Here is a 17,266-nt window from a genome sequence, read left to right on the forward strand (position 1 = left end):
AAGATCTGTGTCTCTCCTGGGTGTTACATTTGGACCAGGAGCAAAACAGAGATACAGTACAACACAATGAGTTCGTGACTAACACAAGAGACAACAACGATAGGGTTACCACAACTGTCACAATCTTGTCTGGGCTAGAGATGAAAGGCTGAAATGTGCAGCACATATACTGGAATTCAGACCAGAGGTTATCCTCCTCGACGGAAATCTGGATGCGTACCAATAATGTGTTATGTTCTGCAACACTGGCAACAAATTAGACATTCAACTATAGGTCGGCTGTTATCTTTATGGCATGAAGATGTTTATTTATATGGTGTTTATCTCTCCTGGAGACACATTAGAAAGACTAATACCTTGAATAACATCACTAACACCAGTTCACATAAGCCATAGACACTGGAAATAAACTAAAACTATGGCTACAATCTCAAGATGAAAAATTAAGTTGATATTCAATAATGAGGCCTACACTTGTGGATATATGGTATTTCCCTATATAATTCTCCTTTAAATCTGAAATTGCTATGCATTTCAAGTGTCTAAATAAATGAATCATAATTCTTTAGCAAGGTTTAAAGAACCAAATGTAAAAACCCACAACAGTAACACCGCTCAGAAACAACCTCCTGTTTTTTTCAGTCAAGGAGAGGGTGGCGTTTCAGTAATTAGCATGTTAGTGGGTGAGTTTCTAAGTGATTCTGTTCGGAGGAGAGTGAGGCCAAGAAAGAAAACCTCACCCCCTTTTAGGTCAGTTTTCACATTCATTTGTTCAAATGAGACACCTGAACCTTCAAATATGAGGACAAATGGCAGGTTACGTCAGCTCCAGTGTATCAGTTCAGGTAAGGTTAAAGTGACAACCTGTTTTCACATGTTTCTGATTAAATACGGCGTGAATAAATTGCTTTGAATGAAACAGCGCAATGGTACTCAGCATGTTAGACAACATAAGTAACCACACATGGAATCTGGTTTTGTCTCATTACAAATGAGACAAAGTGATGGAGGACCACATTCCAAAAATGTCACTGTCACCGAAAAGTGAATTTCTCAGCTGTTGATGTCCATGTGACTCTTGTGTTAGGTAATCTTAACTCCTACTTCATAAACGACCATACTGAGAAATGCATGTTTACCTTTAGTTTAGTTTAGTGAGGCCACTCATTCATTCTCGCCAGCAAAGCTCGCTCTTTCACATCCAGTGGCATCTATCCTGTCTAATTTGTCACAATTGGCTAATTGGAAACAACCAGCATGTCTCGAGGACCATGTCTATTTTCTGGTTATGCTGTTGGGCAGAGAACTATAGTCTCTAGACAACATCATGTTGTGCTGCTGTTTGTTAGTTTCTGTGTGATGAATTCTGCTATTGGGCAAAACCTAGACTTAAGTCAATGTTAAACGGTCACAGGACCAAGAAGAACAGGGAGTGTGTTATCAAGTGCAGTAATGTGGCAGCTATGAAAAACAGCTGATGTGATTGGAGACACAATGACACCAACTCTCACATTCTCGTCCAGTTTACGTCTCGAACCTCCATCAGTCAAAGATCTAAGCAAAAACCATGTCAGTGTAGACTGGTCATGCAGTTCTTCTGCACAAGTTAGTGGCTAAACAGAGGCAATATTATATTGGGCTGATTTAGAATCATCATGTCAAGGTTTTGACATTTTGCCAACTACCTATAGATGATATAGCATGTTATTATCCTGAGTCTCAGCTGATGAGCGACATGCACATAAATACAGCAGCTCTGGAAGGAAAAAAATTTGTGCAGCTTCTACTGTGCAGAAAAGCTTGTTGTGTAAACAGCTGCATCAGTGAGTGAAACTGAACTGTTACATATGTTAAAAAGCTAAGTTTCTCTTTTGTTGAAGATTTTGTTGACCTGAGATGAGTGAGACTGAGAGCCACACCTTTAAGAGGCCATTAAGTACCCTAACAATGATCATGTGTTAGGGCTTCTCTGAAACATATACTACTGAGCACATGCGCTATCAGGGTCTAAAATTCATGACATATAAACACAAAACCCGGTGTCTGTTGTATTTTTCCCCAAAGTATTCTTTCTGTCTACAGCATGAACTGGTTCTGGCTTGTATTAAACTTAAAAGTTAAAAGCACAGAATGGCAAAGCATCTCTGCAGGAACGCAGGATTTTTTTTAAGCGAATAAGACCCTGTCACTTCTTCCTTCCTTTTGCTTTTGCTTCCTTCCTATTTGCAATAAGATCTGTGTGCAATACTCCACCTTGAACGATTTAATATTTGTGGTTTTCATGCCTGCACTTTATTGCAGAGCCACCATGTGCTAAACCGTCCAACAAAATGTCAACAGTTGTGTTTCCGCCTTCTCTCTCTCAAGCACAGATTCCTTTCATTCCAGCCAACCTTCCAGTCTAACGTACGTGTTGAGGAGTAAATTTCAACCTCTATCCAGGCCTCACGCCCATCGTTGCCAGTGCTTGGGGAACAGGTAAAACCAGAGGCACAAAGGGCTCGTCATAGCAGCAAGGGTTGGACAGGTACCCAGCCCCTCTTTGCCACCACGCAGTAAGGGATGGGCAGCGCACGATGTGACGTTAGGTTTGTGAATGCATCAGATTTTACCTTTAGCCTGAATAATGTTTGGAGGACACTTTTAAAATACATTTTGGTGAAATGATCAGATCTTTTTGGAGTGGCACTGTTAAATCATTACTTTTATGATATTGAAGCTACAACATTTTCAGTCTATTCGTTGTTTCATATTGGTTTACATCTTTCATATGAAGCTAGATTTTTTTTTTTTTCTTTGTATTATTCTCACACGCTTAATAATTGTTTTTTGTTGCACTGCATAAGACTTTTCACCCCTGGGTCTTGGTTTCTTTAACTAGGGTCCTGCAACTCTCTGACCCCATCCCCTTCATCAGCATTGATGTGACAGACCAATCACAAACAGGCCAAATGAGGATAGAAAGGTGGAGCTTAGCACTGAAACAGGGTGTGGTGCTGAAACCAGCAAGGTCTGTAGTAGTGCCCCGGGGTTTAAATTGAGTTGAATGAGCTCAGTCCCATAGTTGTCATAGTTAGCCTCTCACTTCTATGAATTTCTCTCTTGCTTTCTCTCTGTCTTACCCCATTTCTTACCTGTGAGACTATCGGCTCTTGTTGGATTTTTATTAAGAACAAAAATTTGAGGACAGCTGGAAGCTACCACCCACGGAATAGCTTTGCATGGTGTCTGGTCTCTACCTGATCACTCTCACTGGTGGGCCTGCTGATCTGTTGGATCCACCGGGCTGGGTGCTGCCTGTTCAGGCTGCGCAGGAGTGAGTGCTGAGGACTTGAGCTCAGCGGGTGAGTCACTTTCTATGAATGCAACAGCAAAGATTTGAAGTTTCAGGGATGTTATCTTACCAACTTAACTGCTAAAAGTTGTTGTGTGTTTTGTGCCAGACACTCATTTAGTTCATTGTGAAATGAAGCTTTATCTAGATTAGGAAGACAAATCATTTATTCTGCTGCTTTAAACATGTTCTTTTTGTTTTGCCGCTGGAAGTCCATAATCTGCCCAGATCTTGGTGGCTCAGCTAGGCTGGCCATATGGGCCAAGTTCTTTGCCTCACCTGTTTTACTTGCTCTGTTAGTCAGCATGAGAGAATTTCATTGTTTTTAGACTGACAGCAGAATTCAGATGTTTCACAATCCTTCATTGAACACTCATTGATCTATATTTTGTCACTAATTGTTTTCTTTTGAATTATTATATGGGAAAAAAAGCATTTGCTTTTGAATGAAGCACAGCAGTGGTGCTAAAACAGTGAGGATTTTAGCTTACATGCTACACTTTAAATGGAGAAAGCAGCTCCTTCTTTCCCCTGTGTATTTTCTTTTTTTTTTTTTTTTTTTTTGAAAGTGTGTACATTATGCCACTCTGGGTTGTTTGATGAGCCTGTGCAGCTGTCTCCTGTTTGTTCAGTCAATGGGAAAGCAGGTGGACGGGTCGCTTAGTTGCTCACCTGGCCCAGCAAGCCTCACTCTCACCTCAGTCCTTCATCTCCCTGGTTTCTGAATCTTTGGTCTTCTCATGTTTTTCAGGGATTTAATAGAAGAGAAAAAGCAGGCAGTCAACATGCTGCGAGAAGCTGCATCAAACATTTTAAAACTCCACAGTTATCTACAATCGAGAACTGGTAAGTGTCTTTGCCTCAGCCTGATATTTACACTTCTGCCTTATTAAAACATGAATGATTAACAGGTGATCTAAGGGCAGGGCGAAATGGTGGATGACAGACTTTAAAAGAGGCATTTTTTGCTTTTGTTTTGTTGAAATGACATCATGAACGTGCCCAAGACTGGACTAAATTTGCTGTTGATCCTCCTAATTATCCATGTATACTGACATGCTGAGATAATGAGCGTGTGTGCGTGTGTGTGTGTGTGTGTGTGTGTGTGTGTGTGTGTTTTTGTCCTCCCCAGATGTGAGAGTCAGAGACTACCCTCTGATGCAGAGTCCCGTACAGATGACCACCCTCCTGTTGGGCTATATCTTCTTCTCGGTGTACGCTGGGCCTCGGCTGATGGCAAACCGCAAACCTTTCCGACTAAACACAGCCATGATTATCTACAACCTTAGCATGGTTTTACTGAATGCCTACATAGTCTATGAGGTAAGAAAAAGAACTGACAAATGGAGTTATTAGCTGATTTAAATCTTCTTGAAAACCAGAGTGCTTGTGAGGTCAATGTTAATAAAAGCTGCTGATGTGTCTTTGACCTAGTTCATGATGTCTGGATGGGCCACCACCTTTACGTGGAGATGTGACCTAATTGACACCTCCAATAGCCCGCAGACTCTTAGGGTAAGTCAGCAAATGGTTATTCATTTGCCTCTATCCGATTCGCTTTATTTGACCTGTTGTGGCCTGAAAAGCAAACTTTAAAAAGCTGATTTTAGTTCATGGCTGTTCTGTTATGTTGAGAAATAAATGTTTTTTGCTTGTTCATAGTTAGATATCTGAGATTACAGCTATTTTCTTCTTTTCCTTCCCCCAGATGATTCGAGTGGCTTGGTTATTTTATTTTTCAAAATTCATTGAACTCCTTGACACAGTAAGAACATTTTAATTTCTCCATTTATAACTTGTCTGACCCTGTGTGACAAATCCTGCATGTGTGCATGTTAACTTGAGCTTAGCTTATTTTTATTCCAGGTATTCTTTGTGCTGAGGAAGAAACAAAGCCAGATCACATTTCTGCATGTATTCCATCACTCCTTCATGCCCTGGACATGGTGGTGGGGCATCACCCTGACTCCTGGTGAGGTTTACTCAGCATGATATCAATGTAATATACTTTATAAATTTACACTGTGTCCAAATGCATTGGGATTTGAAAACAGCGGAAAATGCATTTAAAAAAAAAAAAACAAAAACAAAAAAAAAAAAAAACATTAGTCCCGGTCATGGCTGGAAAAAAAAAAATCCTCAAATCATAGATGACTTCTTCATAGCCAATAAAACACCTAATTTCTTGTGTCTTTCTCCTCAAGCTGGAGGAATGGGCTCCTTCCATGCCATGGTGAATGCAGCAGTCCACGTTATCATGTACTTCTACTATGGGCTCTCTGCTGCAGGGCCTCGCTTCCAGAAATACCTTTGGTGGAAGAAGTACATGACTGCCATCCAGCTTGTACGTCCCCTTTATGATTTTTTCTGTATTAAAATGATTGACGTATTTCTACAGTTCTAGGTTAATATTAGATCTTTAATAACCACCTGCCCTCTCCCTGTTGTTTTACAGACGCAGTTTGTCCTGGTCTCCATTCACATCAGCCAGTACTACTTCATGGAGAAATGTGACTACCAGGTCCCCTTGTGGATCCACTTGATTTGGATGTATGGTGTCTTCTTTTTCCTCCTCTTCTCCAACTTTTGGGTGCAGGCATACATAAAGGGCAAACGGCTTCCTAACAGAGACGACAAGCCAAAACAGAACGGCTCAACCAGTGAACCTATTACTGTGGTGGCCAATGGCAAACACCTGGAGAATGGGAATGTGCACCACTACACCAATGGCAAAATCTTTGTGGGCAAAGTAAAGGAAATCTAATGCAGTAACTCTGGAAATGAGAGGGAGGAACACAAGGTGGCTCTAAAGAGCCACCAGCAATATGACATTCATCATTCATGTCTAGTCGCATATTGGAGTAGCACAGATTCTATACTTCATAATTTTGACACAGGTCTAGTCTCTGTTGAAAATATATATACACTTCTATTGATATGAATGGCATATTGTGTTTTGCCGGTGATCTCTACGTGTGACATTGTGTTTGTTAGTTGTTGTGAACACTATTAACTGTGACGCACACTGTATGGCGACTGGTGCTCATTTTGTCACTGATAGTATTTTTCAACTCGAGCTTGAGCCACACAAGCTTGACCTACACCACTCTTTGGCTGGCATCACCCTTGTTGCTTGGAAGTATCACACAGTTTCCACTGAGGACTTGTAAAACGTGTAAATAACTGCTATAAAGTTTATGCCAAAAGAAGGTTTTCATTGTTAATGTCATATATTTAGTTTTTCTTTTTTTCTGTTATTTATGATTTGAAATAAAACACATTTTAGATAAAGGTCTGTGTCATTTGGAAAGTTATGGTGTGTGCTTTGAAACATACCACACAACAATATTTCAATTTTAAGAATTGTGGAAAAGGAATGTTATACTGTATATTACAGTATTGATACATTTTGCATTTTTTGCATAAGTAGGTAGTGACATATACACTGCTTTGTGTGTACATCCATATTAATTAATTCTGAGTTTTGCAACACTGTATGCTCTATTCTTTCAGCACATTCAGTGCTTTCTACCACCTTAGAATTAAATAAAAAGAATACTGTCGATGGCCGTGTCTGAATATCACTGCAGAAGTATGTATGCATTGATTGATAAACATAGTGTTTGTTGTTGTGCACAATGACAGCAGAAGAATGATCCAGTTTTGAAACACTGCTAGCCTTTTTAAATTGGTTCTGATATTTGCCACAAATGTTACTTAATTAAGTCATAGATGTCTATATGTTACAGGCAATTCTTATGATGTACAATAGATTAACCTGCTTCTGATTTGAAAACTAGAAATGTCGTCATTGGTGCCTGTGTCACCAAAAACACACGAACCAATTAAGAATTAATATTTATATGATTTTTATGTGAGTTCAAAGACTCCAGTAGAAGCCCAGTGAAAAAATGAACAATGAATAAATCGCACAGGCACACATTCACCTTTAACCAAAATGAAAAAGACAGGGATACCCTACAAATGTATAGACCAATCTCACTCATGGAAATGAAAATTTTAAGTAAAATCTAGCTACCAGACTCTCAAAATACATAGCAGATCTATTCTATGCCGACAAATCAGGTTTTATACCAGACTGCCATATTTACTTCAATCTCTGTCGTCTTTTTAACATTTTATACCAGCACAAAGAAGAGATGACTGTAATTGCTCTCAGTGCTGAAAAAGTTTTACACATTGAATGGAAATTTGCACTTTCTACTCTAAAAGATTATGGCTTTGTCAACTGGATCTCTGTCACCAATCCCCCGGCTGCAATTCTTACAAAAACTGAGCTTTCACAGCCATTTAGCCTTAAGTGAGGAATCCAACAAGGTTGCCCTTGGTCACCATATCTCTTTATCTATCTTAAGCTTTTCAGATTAGATCATGTGACAGTACAATATAGCACCAGTTCAAATTCTTAACACATAAGGCCAGTGGCTGGGTCACCCTGACATTTGAAAGTTGTTTGTTTTGACAGAAATGCTGATAAAACTGTCTGGATACTGGTGTGTGTGTGGTTTAGCTTTTTTTGTTTATCTGTTTGTGCTCTTGTTTTTTCTACAATGTAAATGGGAAGAAAGCTAATCAGTGAAATCAGCTGCTGAAGTGAAAACCCAAATTCCACTGAAATCTTTCATTATGTAAACTCTGATTTTAAATATTTAGTATCTAACTTTGACTTGGAATAGTTTTTAATTCAGATCAAGTTGTCTGGTAGCAGTGTGAAAGAGTTTGGATCTGCAGCATAAATGCATGACTTGATATCAGATCATACAAACGGGACAGAGTGTTAAAAAGTCTGATTAACTGGGATTCAGCCTTATGTCCAAATATCTGCAGGATAAATGTCACTTTGTGGAGATATAACCATATGAAATACCAATTATCCTAGCCATACAGTTTCAATATGGCAGAAGTAATACATGCCAATAACTGACAGAAGCACATAAAAGGTAAACAAAACATTTATTTATACCTCAGTCCATTACAATACAGTGTATCCTGATTACAATAAGCTAATTGAATGTCATAAATACATTTCCAGAACAGTACTGCCTTAAAGCGAACACTCTTGCTTTATACAGGTCTGCTAATATGGTTAACAATTGAGCGCAACCCATGACACCACCAACAGGAGCAGGAAGATGCCAGTTAGGGCTAAAAAACTGGGTGGAAAACTTTATTGTTGATTAAATAAAACATTTGCACAAGTTCATTCAGCATAGATCGAAAAAATCTCAGTACAAAAGGAAATTATCTGATTGACTGATGAATGACACTGCTACTTGATTTGGCCATCCTCTCTTTGGCCTTCTTCTTAATAGGATCCACTTCAAAGCACTTCCACAGGCGAATAGTTTCATCTGCAGCAATAGTCGCAATGGAAGAGAAGTCTGGGCTCAGAGTCAAACTGAGAACTCTGTCCTCGTGGCCTAAAATAAAGAAATAATATTTACCAACCAACCAACAGAAAGCATAAAGTACAGTTCACTAAAGTTTTTCCTTTAAAGTATAGTATAAGCAAGCACAGTGAGTCCAGTCTTAACAGTTATTTACCAGCGAGCTCTGCGACTCTGGTGAGAGAGGGATACTTCCAGATGACAACATTGTTGTGGGCATATCCATGGGCAGAGACCAGCTCCTTGTAGTTGGGTGCAAACACCAGTGACGAGATCTGAAAAAGCAAAATTATGCATGTATTGTCACCAAGTTAAATAAATTAAACCAAATTAAAACCAAGTACATTTTCTGAGAATTATCATTGAAACTCAAGAGTCTTGACGTGTGTAGTTACCTGGGACTGAGTGTCAAGTGAACTGATGCAGGAGCCACTGTTTACATTCCAGATACGGATGTGACGATCACTGGTACCACCTCCAGATGCAAGGATATTTGGCTGCCATGGACACCAGGCCAAAGCCTACAACAATAACACGTCCAAAAGTGACTTTGGATTTACATGGCAGAGCAAATTTATCACAAGTATGTCTTCCCACATTCTGTTAGTATGAGAAATAAGCTGTTTACCTTTACTGCTCCTTGATGTTCACTCCAGCAGCGGACTGACTGGCCGTCATTGCTGGTGCTGCCCTCCTGCACACCGGGCCACACACACACCAAGTTGTCATTGCCACCACTGGCCAGGTATCGCCCATCAGGGGACCATTTCAGCCCACACACTTCCTGCGAGTGACCATGGAGCGTGAAGATGTGATGGTCTGCCAGCCGAACATCATGATGGTGAATGTGTCCTGATCTAGAGCCACTAGGGTTAGATAGTGGACAACACATTACATCCGAGGCCAACAAAAATCAAACCATTGGAATCCTTAGTTTTGTTTTTTTTATAAATATATCAGATGATGGGGAAGAAAAAAGAAAACACAAAAAACACTGCACCTGGAAAGAACATGATCATTCCAGCTTAGGCTACCAACTCTAGCCGTGTGGCTTCCCATGCTGCGTAAACGCTTCTGGTTTTCAACATCCCACAACTGAAAAAGAAAAAACCCATTAAACAATATATTGCTCAGTTCTTTGAATGCCATCTGTCCTTTAGAACTAAAAGGGTGTGCTCATCACCATACTGACCTGAATTTTGCAATCACTGGTGCCAATAGCTAGGTAGCTTCCCTCTTTAGTCCAGGACAATGAGCAGATGTAGTCCTCCTCGCGCTCCATCTTCATGAGAAGAGTGATGTCTCCCTGAGTGGCATCCCACAGGTAAACACTGTTATGAAGAGCCACAGCAAGAATGTTTCGACTGCTCCAGTCAAACAGATTCAAATCTGGGGAGGAAAAAACAAATAAAGAGAGCCCAGATAAATAATCGATGGGTATACTGGAAAGAAATTTATGACTTTAAACTCTACATTTAGTAGAGAGGCTGGTCTATTGATCAATGTCCATCCTTAATTGCTAAACTTACAGAAATCATTTCGAAGCTCAGGAGCATCTAAGATTCTTTCAGGAGCTGAAGATATGTATCTCGTCTTTTTGGTTGAGGCAGGAGTTGCACCCTGACTGTACAGGACTTTCAAGTTGTTTTGATAACCTGTAAATTAGACAAAAGAAAAAGGACATTTTTTTAAATCCTCACTTTCTACATTAATGCAATATTCTTTCTAAGCAGAGCGATGGCATGCAAATATCCTTACCTTCTGGTGCATTCAGTGGTTTCCCTCCAAGGTGCAGGATCTTTGCATCTTCAATATTGTAGCCATTCAGTGACATAGACCAGGCTTTCTGGTTTTCCTTTAAGGACAGCAGTAGAATCGATCAATAAACTGCTTAATTTACAAGGGATTCATTAAAAGATGCCTCAAAACAAATCACTTACCGATGTTCCTGTTGTATTGTTTGTGTCCACTGGCTCATTCTCCTTTGTGAGCAGGAAACTTGCCACATCCATTTGTTTGCTGTTTCTAACGGGAATGAAGCGGTCGCCTCCCATCTTAGAGGGTGTTTGTTTTTTACTTTTGCCTATGATACAAAAATAAATGCACCTATTACACACTGCGGTTAATATTTGCAGAGATAACAGCGCTTTGTTAGCACGTAGGTTGCATGAACACAATGGGCACACAGTACCTGGTGTTTTGCTCGGTGTCTTTGAAGAACTTAACGACACATTGGCAGGTTTTCCAGGCGACAGCCCGTTCAAAGCGGACGTGTTTGATGAGCTGGCCTTTCTCTGCCACCTCGCCATGGGAGCGTTTGTAATCGGCATATCCAGCCTCAAAATACTGTGGATGTCGTTCTCAAATCCAAACTGCGCCATCTTATGCGGGTTTTCACAGGACCTGGACATCAGGTCAGACGATTGTCATTGAAAAAGTGTTCATCCGACTAAAGTTGTAACATTAGCACCACCTTAAAATTTTTATTTCATTTTTAGAAAACCACACTAACTAAAATAATTTTCACATGTACCCGTCTACGTTGTTGCTGTTAGTTCACCCAACTTAACAAACACAAATTAGCAAACACAAATTAGCATTCAATTCCGTAACATTAGCCACTTTAACGTCACGTCGAAAAGCAAAAGAAACCCCCGCTGACTACCTGAATCAAAAGGGGATATTTTTTCTGCCTCAAACGAAACAAACTGAGCTCACCTCTTCCAGAAAACGTGGAGCACACAGGAGGAACCGGGCCGCTCTCCGTCTCCTCTAACGTTTGAATTTCGAGAAAATGACGCCACACGGTTTAAATCCCTTGAAGCCTTCCTGTGATTGGTTCGCACTGCTATGGTAACGTTTACGAATGCGATCATGTGATTGGTGGATGAGACTTCCCGACAGAGCGACGTTCCGAAAACAACCTTCTTCCCCTCCCCTCCTCAAAATCTCCCGCCATCTACTGGACAGAGATGATTGCTTCAGTACACAGTCAGTGATCAAATGTATTTTATTTGATTATTGGAAGTTTAAGGGATGTAATTGCAGGACAATAGAAGATTTTTATTTTTTATTAGCCTAAGTGAATCACTGAAGGTACTGTTATACATGTATCTCTGAGATTTCACCAGGGCATCCCTGAAGTAGTTCTTCATTTCTGCCATAGTGGTGCATAATTTCACCTATCATAAGCATTTTATGTGTACTTTGAGATCAAGTCATCAAGTTGCCCAGAGCTGGCAAACATAACGAACATTTCTTGTTGATAAACTCTCAAGTTATCATTAAGAAATCAAAGACTTCTCACAATCGTCAGATGAGCATCTAACAAATGATTGAGCCATTCACATATTCGCTTCATGTAATAGGTGAACTTTACATGTTTATTCACACATTCAAAACTTGATACCCATTGTAAACATGTCAGGTTCTCCCTTGTCCTTTACATGACATAAAATCAATTCAGATGAAGACTAAATGTTCTTGCCATAGTAGACCTGAAACCAGACATTTTCAAGTCAAATAAAGCATCTGTTTATATGGGAATTGATTTGTGACGAAGAGTGATAATGATTAGGTGTATATCTGTTTACTAGATTAATGATAAAATATTGATCAGTACAAAACATTATCAATGGCCAAAGAAATACAACTACAGTGTATTATGTTTTGGATATTATTTTAATGAATAATAATAAACCTTTTTCCATATTTAATGATGACAGATTCTAACAAGGAAATATACAATGACATTTAGACATTTGTGTGATAAAACAACAGCACTTTGTTCACATCTTTGGAGCACCACAAATGATATGCTGCCTCTACACAAATCTGCCCAACAGCTCAAATGATCCATTACGTACTATATGTTACTAAACTTTATCAAAAAAAAAAAAAACACAACAACACACATCTAGTCCTGAGTGTAGTGTTGTCTTGAAGTGTCATGTGCTAGGAGAACTGAAGGATAATTATATAAGGCATCTTAAGTGTTACTTACAGTAAATGACTAAATTTCTTTTTTCTTTTTAAATCAGAAACTTGGAATAATTACAAATATAAAAATCTTAAGAGGTTTTAACTTCCAATCCATCATGAACCATCACATAAACTCGGAGATCAAAACTCTATAATGACATAAGAGGTGAAAATTGTCCACTCTATTCCTCTGAGCTAAGCTCATCAGTATTTAGGCAGTGTACAAACAATGTATATGTAGACAATGATTAAGTATGCGTGAATGTTTGTATCAAGTGCTCCAGTTTAGATTTAGGATGAGAATTGTTTTGTTTTGTTTTTTAAACGTGACTGATTTCAACTCATAATACAATCCTTTTAAATAGATTGTATTAAATAGCTTCCCAAGATGCAATCACCCTCTCCAGAATAAATCTATTATTCTAATACAACAGATTAAGCTAAACTGCTGCCAAGTGCAGTATGTGACAAGATTAAATAAACACGCATAAAAGCATCTTTAATTAAATATTTCTAAAATTTGACATGAACTCACAACATAATGACAATTACACAATATCTCAAAGAGATTTGAAAACATCAAACCATAAGGAAGGTTTTTCAGAACAACAAGAGAGCACACACTTTTAAGCAAACCAAAATGCTTCATTGCTGCAGAGCTTTATCCTACAGACTGTAAGACAATTAAAAAGTCTTAATTTGCATATAGATACTGTATGTGCTTGAAACAACACTGTATAGTTCCACATATTGCTTACTTGAATATCTCTGACTGGTGTCAATATCCACCCATACAGATATTAATTGTGCAAAAAGACACCTGTGCATTGCTGCAGGCAGTGAACATACTTACATTGCGGAAATATTAAAAATATAGACAATCAAAATACATCTGTAAAGTGTGATACATGCATTATAAAGTGCATATAATAATGTGGCATGAGACTCAGACCAGTTTGTTACCATGGGCTGTTGATATGGTAGCAAGGGTTTGGTCAGATGGAAAAGGTTACATCAGTGGACATTCAACAGCAGAAACAGTGCACAGAGCTCAAAACATGAGCCTATTATTTAGCTGAAGCGCTGAATTACAAGGTACAGTAACCATCGCCTTTTATCTCTAAACCTACTTCGGTCATGTCCTTTGGGTAATGTATAATTGAGCCGATGACACCTGCAAACAAAAGAGCACAGAACAGTTCTAACATTCATTATTGAGTAACTCTACCAAGTAAAGAAAAAAAATGTTTTGGATTTTTGAACCGTTTCTCTCGTCCATGCAAAACTGGCTGACTGCAAAACTGCAGTCCTATTCAGTCATAAGTGACATGCTACTGTGCAGTGTCATTCAGTGAATCAGGATGGACAAAACCACATGACTGGCCCACAAACACCTCGACAATTAAAAACGACATTCCCTTCCAAAGGGTATGCTGGTCATACAATATTTAACTTTCTATCCATCTTACAGAGACTAAAGAGAAAACACAGGGGTTGTTGTTTTCTTACCTCCAGGGTGCCTCAGACCTAGGCAGAGTGAGAGAAAGACAAAACACATGACCATGCTTTATATTTCCCCGTGAGTACTGTGAGCCTCCATACCAAAAATCATGTGACAAGACACGTTTTAAAAATGAAGCCAAGTTATGCAGTATTTTATGAGTTTAACTGAGGTATCACATTCAAAAAAGGTAAACATTAAATAGCTCCTGCTGTTAACTGACAGTATGCAACACAAGGCTGTCCCTTGAATTATTTTGCTGTGTCATGAAGGGTACTTTTGAGAATTAATGATTAAAAGCTGTACAACTTAATTTATTATTATTCCAATGGGACAAATCTCATTTACTCACCCTGGTTTTTGGAGAGGAGGAGGGTGATTATGATTAGGCCAGCAAAAGCCAGGAGTGCCAAGATTGGGATCAAGATCTGAGGCAAAGGAATCCCTGGAACTAAAAACATTTCAAATTTGTGACTTGACTGCTTGTCAACAAAGCTGGTTACTGTAAAACATGTGCAGAACAAAACATGTGGAAATGGAGCACAATCACAAGGACAAACTGATGTTTTACTTTAGTATAACCTTTTTTAAGCACACATTGTGTCATATGACTAACAGTCAATGCCATCAGCTGCCTCCAGAATCCATAGCCACCAGCAGAATTCAAGCATTTTTTTTACTGCTTTTCAACCTTTTATGAGTCAAAACTTGCAGAGAGCCACAGCTAGGAAAGGAAAGATATTAACATTCATTAATTCTGTTATCACTAACACCACAGTGAGAATACAGTGACAGAAAGGATAATGCTGAATGGATGGGTTCTGTCAATTAAGTTGCACCTGATCATGTCACAGACACGCTGCCTTCACTGCTACAGTCTTTTAGTTTCCATTTCAAAATGAATGCTGCAATCTTTGCACCTTATGAAAAGGTTTTTTCCATAGGTGCATCAGGTAAGGGCCAAAAATCTAAATACCCCTGGGTGGGGAATTACTGTATGCTAGAACAGCTACAGTGATTCAGCAACCATTTTCATCATCAATTGTTGTTTCATATATGTTGTATCTTATTTGTTTTTATATCATTGGACTGTCAGTCAGACAAAACAAGACATCTGAAGATCTCACCTTGGACTCTGGGAAGATGTAAACATTTTTCTCTATTTTCTGCAATATTTTCTTAAGTTTAAAGACTAAAATGATGACAGAGAAAATTATCACAATAAGTAATGATAATCATATAAATCGCTAAATAGCATGTCTAGGCAAAGTACTTCTTATCAGGCTCCACAACTCATAAGGCTTGATGATGAGATTTGTTCTCAAAAGCCAAAGAAAACATACCTGGCTGTTCTTCCGAAAGCTTCAGTTCTCTTATTAGCTTGATGCACTCATCCTGAAGGTGGGTCCCACCTGTCCTTGTGTGCTGCATCTCCTGGTCCCACAGCTCTTTGAGGGCCAATGCTTGTGGTACCTGGGCTGTCCAGGTGCCAGTGTGGTCCAGAGTCAGATAGACCTTTCCATCATAGAAAACACGGTCTGTCCAGTGCAGCTGAGACCCCTCCAGTATGCATTCACGAGAGTGAAGAACAGTGTGGTTTGCTAGGGAGCAAGATGAAGGCCATTAACAAAAAAAACATTTAATTTCCAATGGCATTCGATCTGAGTTGAGTCATTACATTTATCTGTAGTACATGATGATTTTCTTACTTAGTACTGAAGTCTGGTTGACACTGATAAGATTTGGAGGGAACGCATCAGCTGAAATGGTTTTGATAATGCTGTTGAATTCCTGGTTTGTGCCAGCGAGAGAGACTCCATTGAGAAGCACCTGCTCCTCGACCCGCTGAGCACCCACCACTACCCGCTGCTGGACCTGAACTATGACTGTATCTAGTGGAAGACAAACAAAATACATGCACTGAGAAAAAAGGAGACTCCAAACATTGCAGAAGGCTTTGAGTCCCTGTAAGACTGTTTACAAGTGGCGTAACAGGTGATGCAAAATAGGTTTTAAATGTAATTTGGGCTGAAAATAATCACAGCCTTAAGTAACAGTTGGAGTTGGTCTCAAACTATGGTAAAATGCTCATGCAAGTAAGTTGCCCCACCTTCAGAAAAACAAACAACTAAAACCAAAAGTAAAAGCACTCTCTGACGGCTCTGCTTTGATGTAACATTATTTTAAGGTTGTTCATGCTGTGGTGGGTGCAACCTTTTTAAATGTTTGGTAATTGCCATTATTGTAATGCATTTTGCTATGTGAATCTCTTAATTGTCAGATAAATATAGTGAAATAAAAAGCACCAGCTATGCCTGGCAAACCTGTGCCATCTAATGCAGTCCAGTAGGACAGACATACAATATCTCCGCAGTTCCTGTTGACATCGTCTAAACAGAAAGGGCTTCATTTTTTATGTTGGGAGATTTTCAGTTCCATTATGCATATATACTAAACTTTCAGTATGCTACAATACCACCCCTATATACCTTAAATAAACATGGAGTTTAAACCAAAACCTCTCTCAGTGTCTACAGAAATGCATGCACTCAGTTTCCCCAAAGGGCTATTTGCATTGACATTTTTCAGGTGTTTATGATACTGTTCGAGTCCAGTAGTAGAGTCATCTTGTGACTCTGTGAAAAGCACAGGAATAAATGTATAAAATGAAGTCTCACCAAATTGGAGGACTCGAACCTTACGCCTTTGTTGAACCAGTTTAGAGTTCGTTTTCCAGATTTGTGTTGTTATTTTTCGTAGACAAGTCTATGAGCTACCCGGAGAACCAGTGCAACACAAAGAGCCGAGCTGCTTACCTACTGGGGCAGGAAGTGCCGGTGATAGGGGCAACTGCATGAGCACGAGAACGCCAAGGAGATGCATTTCCAGCGTTTCTCGACTGCAGCTAAAAATCCAGCCAGTGCTCCGCCGTCAAGGAAGGACAAAACTCTTCAGTTATAAATAGCCAGGATTGTTTTAAGCCATTTAAGCGCTGGTAACACATCACATCACATCACATCCAGACCAACCGTACAAAAACAT

General features: G+C 39.3%; 3 protein-coding genes across 4 annotated transcripts; 1 reads left to right on the forward strand and 2 right to left on the reverse strand.

Annotated features, from left to right (window-relative positions):
• Positions 1–2,990: 2,990 nt before the first annotated feature.
• Positions 2,991–6,899, forward strand: elovl1a (ELOVL fatty acid elongase 1a). Of its 2 annotated transcripts, XM_071490876.1 has the most exons (8): positions 2,991–3,344; positions 4,086–4,180; positions 4,467–4,657; positions 4,769–4,849; positions 5,043–5,099; positions 5,201–5,306; positions 5,539–5,678; positions 5,790–6,899. In XM_071490876.1, exons 2-8 carry the CDS (start codon positions 4,120–4,122, stop codon positions 6,096–6,098), a joined length of 945 nt encoding a protein of 314 aa, XP_071346977.1. In that variant the 5' UTR covers positions 2,991–3,344; positions 4,086–4,119; the 3' UTR covers positions 6,099–6,899. The 2 variants fall into 2 exon arrangements, with proteins under 2 accessions (XP_071346977.1, XP_071346976.1); XM_071490875.1 differs by lacking the exon at positions 2,991–3,344 and having other exon boundaries at positions 4,075–4,180; positions 5,790–6,267.
• A 1,392-nt stretch (positions 6,900–8,291) lies between these two features.
• On the reverse strand, positions 8,292–11,611 carry cdc20 (cell division cycle 20 homolog). Its single transcript, XM_071490871.1, has 11 exons — positions 11,461–11,611; positions 10,934–11,145; positions 10,683–10,825; positions 10,501–10,597; positions 10,272–10,397; positions 9,935–10,131; positions 9,743–9,837; positions 9,371–9,608; positions 9,138–9,263; positions 8,900–9,017; positions 8,292–8,775 (listed from the first exon to the last, which is right to left on the reverse strand). Exons 2-11 carry the CDS (start codon positions 11,121–11,123, stop codon positions 8,597–8,599), a joined length of 1,509 nt encoding a protein of 502 aa, XP_071346972.1. The 5' UTR covers positions 11,124–11,145; positions 11,461–11,611; the 3' UTR covers positions 8,292–8,596.
• A 2,058-nt stretch (positions 11,612–13,669) lies between these two features.
• LOC139628809 (uncharacterized) lies at positions 13,670–17,248 on the reverse strand. Its single transcript, XM_071490877.1, has 6 exons — positions 17,041–17,248; positions 15,934–16,116; positions 15,568–15,825; positions 14,577–14,675; positions 14,233–14,250; positions 13,670–13,897 (listed from the first exon to the last, which is right to left on the reverse strand). Exons 1-6 carry the CDS (start codon positions 17,105–17,107, stop codon positions 13,812–13,814), a joined length of 711 nt encoding a protein of 236 aa, XP_071346978.1. The 5' UTR covers positions 17,108–17,248; the 3' UTR covers positions 13,670–13,811.
• Between the last annotated feature and the right edge of the window lie 18 nt (positions 17,249–17,266).

Source organism: Trachinotus anak, unplaced genomic scaffold (assembly GCF_046630095.1).
Source record: "Trachinotus anak isolate AG129_WGS33_773 ecotype Australia unplaced genomic scaffold, CSIRO_AGI_Tana_v1 ptg000012l, whole genome shotgun sequence".
NCBI lineage: Eukaryota > Metazoa > Chordata > Actinopteri > Carangiformes > Carangidae > Trachinotus > Trachinotus anak.